Here is a 5,088-nt window from a genome sequence, read left to right on the forward strand (position 1 = left end):
TTAGTAAAGTAAGATCTGTGAAACTTGTCTGTTGCGGTGATATAAAGAAGAAAACTTAATTGTGTGTTGTTTGTATTGCTTGAATTGTTTGAATTGATATTTGAATATGGTTAGGTTACTAATATAACAGAAGTGTTGTCCAATTTTAAGTAGAATAGGATGTGGAATGTTTGAATTGTGTTTGTTTGAATTGTTTGATTATTTGTAGTATAATTATTTTTATTTTATTTTTCTTTTAGTTTTTCGTAGACATAAGACACGAAATGGATGGAGAATTGATGTTATCGAATATATTATCTACGAAATATAAGAATATGGTTGAGTTCTTAAAATTTTGTTCTAAAAATGCCGAAGACTCTAATTATATTTGTTGCCCTTGTCTCAAGTGCGGAAAAAAAAATGAATGGAGTAGCAAGCTATCCTCTCACGTGCAAACACACGTCGGCAGCCATCTGAAAGAGAGGAAGATAGAATACAGTTTTGGGTTTTTTTTCATAGAGAGGAAAAGGAATATCACAACCCAAAACTTTTGTAATTTTTTATGACTACTTTTCCACTACGGACACATTCTGATTGCTGAAGAAAAATTGTAAAATGCTTTGAAGTAATCAAATAACATGTTTATTTAGTATTTTTTTTATTAAAAAATATATGAAAACGATAATGAATGAAAAACATACCTTCATAATACTATGTCAAATTATGATATATTGCATTAGATATTGTGTTAAATTTATAAGTACATATTAAAATAAAAAATTTGTTGAATGAACATAGGATAGCTTGGGAGATTATTGAAGGCAGAAAAACATAGGATGACTCTTGAATCATATAGGCAACGAGAGAAGAATTAACAAAGTGATTCATGAGACAACTTGTTATCATAATATAAAATTTCTAGTTGCAATCGGAAAAGTGTATACGTATTCAATTGTTCTTTAATGGAAGAAATAGGCATATTCAATTATCAAGTAGCTTTCATCAAATATTGATAAGAAGTTTAGTGTTAAACTTGCAAAATTGAAAGTTATATATACATATAGTATTCTCTCTGTGTCGGAAAGGGAATGAATATGACCTAAATCGTTGCAGAGCACAAATGATATTCATATATTGTGTAATGTTATTGAGTATGTATGAACTAATTTTGGGTCTAATTAATAAATACATATCACCTGGTAATTATTAAATTAATTTTTTAATTGTGTATATTTTTATTTATTTAAATGCTTTGAATGATATATCATGCATTATTGATTGAACATACATTGCAGCATTTGATGAAAAAGCAAATATCATTGTTCTAGAGCAAAGTAACGTGAAAAGTGTATTTACATTCTTCCTAACGGCCTTGGTACAAGGAATCTGTTAACAAGTTACTTGATGATGATGAATGTAAAAGAGAAGGCGTACTAGAGAGAAATCTTTTCACAACAAATGTTGGTTGTTGAGGACTTGGAAGACTAGCAGTTTCACTTCCAAGCATCATTATCACATTTGACATGGTGGGACGATCATTTGGGTCATCTTGTACGCACAACAGTGCCACTCTTACACATCTCATGAACTCATCCTCATTTAAGGTCTCCCTTAGTGTTGAGTCTATTAGTTCAACGGCCTTGCTTTCGTTCCACATTTCCCACACCTGCAACCCATTGAAAAAAAAAAGTAAATAAATGAAGCCTTTTCTAAAGGAGTATTTGAAGTTGAATAGAAATGCTTAGTAAATAACACTCACATAGCCTATAAGGCCCACGCCTTGTTCTAGGCGATAAGATTTTGAGTTTCTTTGTCCAGTAATAATTTCTAATGTGACGATCCCAAAACTGAAAACATCGGATTTAGTTGAGAATAACCCTTCTATTGCATACTCTGGAGACATGTAACCACTGAAAAACAATAATAAGTTGGGCATGAAGAATTTTGAAAGGAATATAAATATATATATTTATTGAAGATTGGAACACAAAAAAAACTTACTAGGTACCAACAACTCTGTTTGTGCTTCCTTCAGTTTGTTTTCCCTCAAAAATCTTTGCTAAGCCAAAGTCAGAAATTTTAGGATTCATTTCCTCGTCTAGCAGAACATTGCTTATCTTCAAGTCTCTGTGGATAATCCTTAACCTTGAATCATGGTGAAGGTAAAGAAGTCCTCGAGCAATTCCCATGATGATATGAAAACGTATTTCCCAATTCAGCAACTCACGGAAGTTTTCTTCTAGTTAGATTTCCAGTTCAAGCATGAAAGTGTAACAATTTAATAATTAGTAAATAAAATCACAGTCAACCTATTTGTAGAAAAATATTTATATATTCAACAAATTTATCTTAAAATGTCCCATAGAAAATAAAAACTCACCAAATAAGAACGAGTCTAAGCTCTTGTTGGGCATATACTCATAGATTAGTATTTGTTCGTTTCTTTCGGCACAATAGCCCAAGAGTCTTACAAGATTTCGATGCTGGAGTTTTGCAATCAGTAGTACCTCATTCTTAAATTCCTCCGAGCCTTGTCCAGAACCGCTCGAAAGCCTCTTTATAGCAATATCTTGGTCCCCTGGAAATTTACCCTAAAGTAGAATTCCATAGAAAATATCTTTTTATTTCAAATCAGTAAGCAAGCAAAATTTAAAGTGGAATCAAAACTTCAATGAGTATTAGAGTTATTACCTTATAGACAGGGCCAAAACCTCCTTGTCCAAGTTTGTTAGCTTCTGAAAAGTTATCTGTAGCCGCTAGTATGTTTGCCAAAGCAACAAACGGGACATGCATGCCTTCCTTTTCATCTTCTTTGAATTGGCCTGAATCTGTCAAGCTATCTAATTCTGCACCCAATTTGAAATCATTGTAATTCATTTCATAAAAAGTAATAAATAAAAAACACACAGATTATTTTTTTAAACCAGTTACCTTGTTTGTTGGCTGCTCTTTTCCTTCTCCGTAGATAAATGAAACAAGCAATGAAAGAGATGACCATGGCTATAGCTATAACCCCAAACAAGAGAACATAGAGCTTCCATCTTCGAAACTTAGTGCTATGCATTCGAAACTCAGAATCTGCTAATCGAATATAGAGAGTCCTTTGTCTGCTGTCTCCAACTACGAGTTGTTTCAGATTTAAGAGTTCACCCGAAAATATTGTACAGCCCAAACTGCCATAGGAATAGCCAGAGCAAGAGCAGTTGCTCAAACATCTTGATTCGCATTCAGCCAAACTAGTCGCTTCTTCAGAGTGTTCATTTTCAGGCACTGACATGTCTGCCATTTCCAGAAATCTGTCGACAGTAGTATCATTACTATTATTCATCTCACACTGTAATTTAGTTTTTCTATAGCAGCCACCTGAGTAATCCTTCAATTCCCAATCGCTCGGTGAATTCGGCTCAAACCCCATCAAACATTGACAAGGGGTCAAGGATTTCTCATTACTCTTGCAATTGGCATAAGCCCCACAAAGGCTATAAAGTTCGCATCGCTGGCTTGGAACCGACCAAAACGCATTCCATCCATCATTAGGCCGCCAATTCAGCTGAGTAAGCTGCCCTGTAACATCCATTTCAAAATGATTTATCAATGTGGAAGTGTTTGTCTTAGTATAGGTGATGTAGCTTTCATTTTCGTCTGATACAAAGGTGAAAAGGGAGTTTTCACCACTGCGTTTCATCTCAGGAATCCCACTAAAGATATGTCCATCCCAACGTCCACTGGTCCAGGAGATCTTAGTCCTGTTCCACAGTATGACTACTGAATTTTCGACCTGGTCTAGTTGAACAGAAAACAGTCCAGGGGCTGGGTCCTCCGAGTTTTTCCATGAAGTTAGAATCTCCCTTGTTTTGCTGGTTTTGTTGTACCCTATTTTGGCACCAGGTAACCATGCGTGACTAGGAAACTCAAAACTTTCCCATAACGGTATTGATGGACCACTAGATTTGTCGTTTAAGACAAGATTTCCAGAATCTAAAAGAACCGCTTGTACAGAGCGGGAGGTAGTACTACTAGAGCTCACATTCGTAGACCAAACTTGTTGTTTTAACTCATCATAAAGAACCAAATTTCCATCTGTGATTCTTAGCTCTGACGCAAGTGAGACTGGTTTTTCTCTGTTTGCCACCCAAACTGCCCTTCGAGAAGTATCTTCCAAGTGCCATATGCCTACATAATAGTTTGAAGCTGTACCTGGTCGAAAGAATCCCATTTCAAATACTCTGCTTGCAGAGATAATGGTAGATTGACCAGAGAGTACGTCATCTGTAGAGATGGAATCAACACCATATGAGAAATGGATCTTAAGAATTAGGGACAGGAAGAAAGCAAGCTTTAGTGTTGGGTTGGACTTCGTATCCATGGTTGAGCCAAAGTTTGCAAACCAGTGGTCGAAATGGAATTCATATCCAAGCAAATCTGCTATACATATAATTTTTTTTTTCACAATCAATGAACATACACATGTAATTAATTATAAATATATCTTGCACTTTTTACAAGTATAATTTAATTAACTTATGCTATATTTAAATAAATTAACACTTTTATTTTCCCATACAATCACGCGACATCATCTCCAATAGAGTGCTAAGTATTGTATAATAATTTTTTAGCTAGTCTTTATAAAATTTTGTCTAGTATATGTCAAATTTGCCCGATGTTAAAATTTGTGACAAATTTATCCCAAAATATAAAAAAAATTTAATCTGATTTGTAACTTGTGCATTGGAGTACAAATATAAAAAGTATATTAAATATATCATTGACATATATTTTGTACTAAATTTGACACAAATTATACACCATCCATTAGAGATGGTCTAACCCGGATCTAACTGCTGGAACCAAGAATATTATTTTCACCAACCATTAAAATAAATAAATAAAATAAAAATCAAAATAAAAAAGGTCATGAAGTCAAACTATTGAAGCAATTTGCATAATGTGAATGTCCTATCCTTCGTGGCTTATAGTTCACCACAAATGCATGTCAATATAGATTGCTGTGTATTTTGTATCTTTTAATTATCTTCTTTCTTTCGTATCAGGAATCAGTGTTGGCCATCCAATAATCATATCATATATATATATATATATATATAT

General features: G+C 33.8%; 1 protein-coding gene across 2 annotated transcripts; it reads right to left on the bottom strand.

Moving 5' to 3' along the window:
* Positions 1-1,246: 1,246 nt before the first annotated feature.
* LOC133817649 (G-type lectin S-receptor-like serine/threonine-protein kinase At4g03230) lies at positions 1,247-4,539 on the bottom strand. Of its 2 annotated transcripts, none has more exons than XM_062250227.1 (6): positions 2,911-4,539; positions 2,671-2,825; positions 2,360-2,570; positions 1,981-2,215; positions 1,739-1,889; positions 1,247-1,645 (listed from the first exon to the last, which is right to left on the bottom strand). In XM_062250227.1, the coding sequence occupies exons 1-6, from the start codon at positions 4,343-4,345 to the stop codon at positions 1,343-1,345; spliced, it is 2,490 nt and encodes an 829-aa protein (XP_062106211.1). In that variant the 5' UTR covers positions 4,346-4,539; the 3' UTR covers positions 1,247-1,342. The 2 variants fall into 2 exon arrangements, with proteins under 2 accessions (XP_062106211.1, XP_062106210.1); XM_062250226.1 differs by having other exon boundaries at positions 1,981-2,218; positions 2,911-4,537.
* Positions 4,540-5,088: the final 549 nt, after the last annotated feature.

This window comes from Humulus lupulus, chromosome 2, assembly GCF_963169125.1.
Source record: "Humulus lupulus chromosome 2, drHumLupu1.1, whole genome shotgun sequence".
NCBI lineage: Eukaryota > Viridiplantae > Streptophyta > Magnoliopsida > Rosales > Cannabaceae > Humulus > Humulus lupulus.

Coding starts and splice junctions, on each gene's coding strand:
- LOC133817649 (XM_062250226.1), bottom strand. CDS start 4,345: ATGGATACGAAGTCCAACCCAACACTAAAGCTTGCTTTCTTCCTGTCC. Junction 2,826..2,910: donor AAGAGCAGCCAACAAACAAG/GTAACTGGTTTA, acceptor AATTGGGTGCAG/AATTAGATAGCTTGACAGAT. Junction 2,571..2,670: donor GTTTTGGCCCTGTCTATAAG/GTAATAACTCTA, acceptor ATTCTACTTTAG/GGTAAATTTCCAGGGGACCA.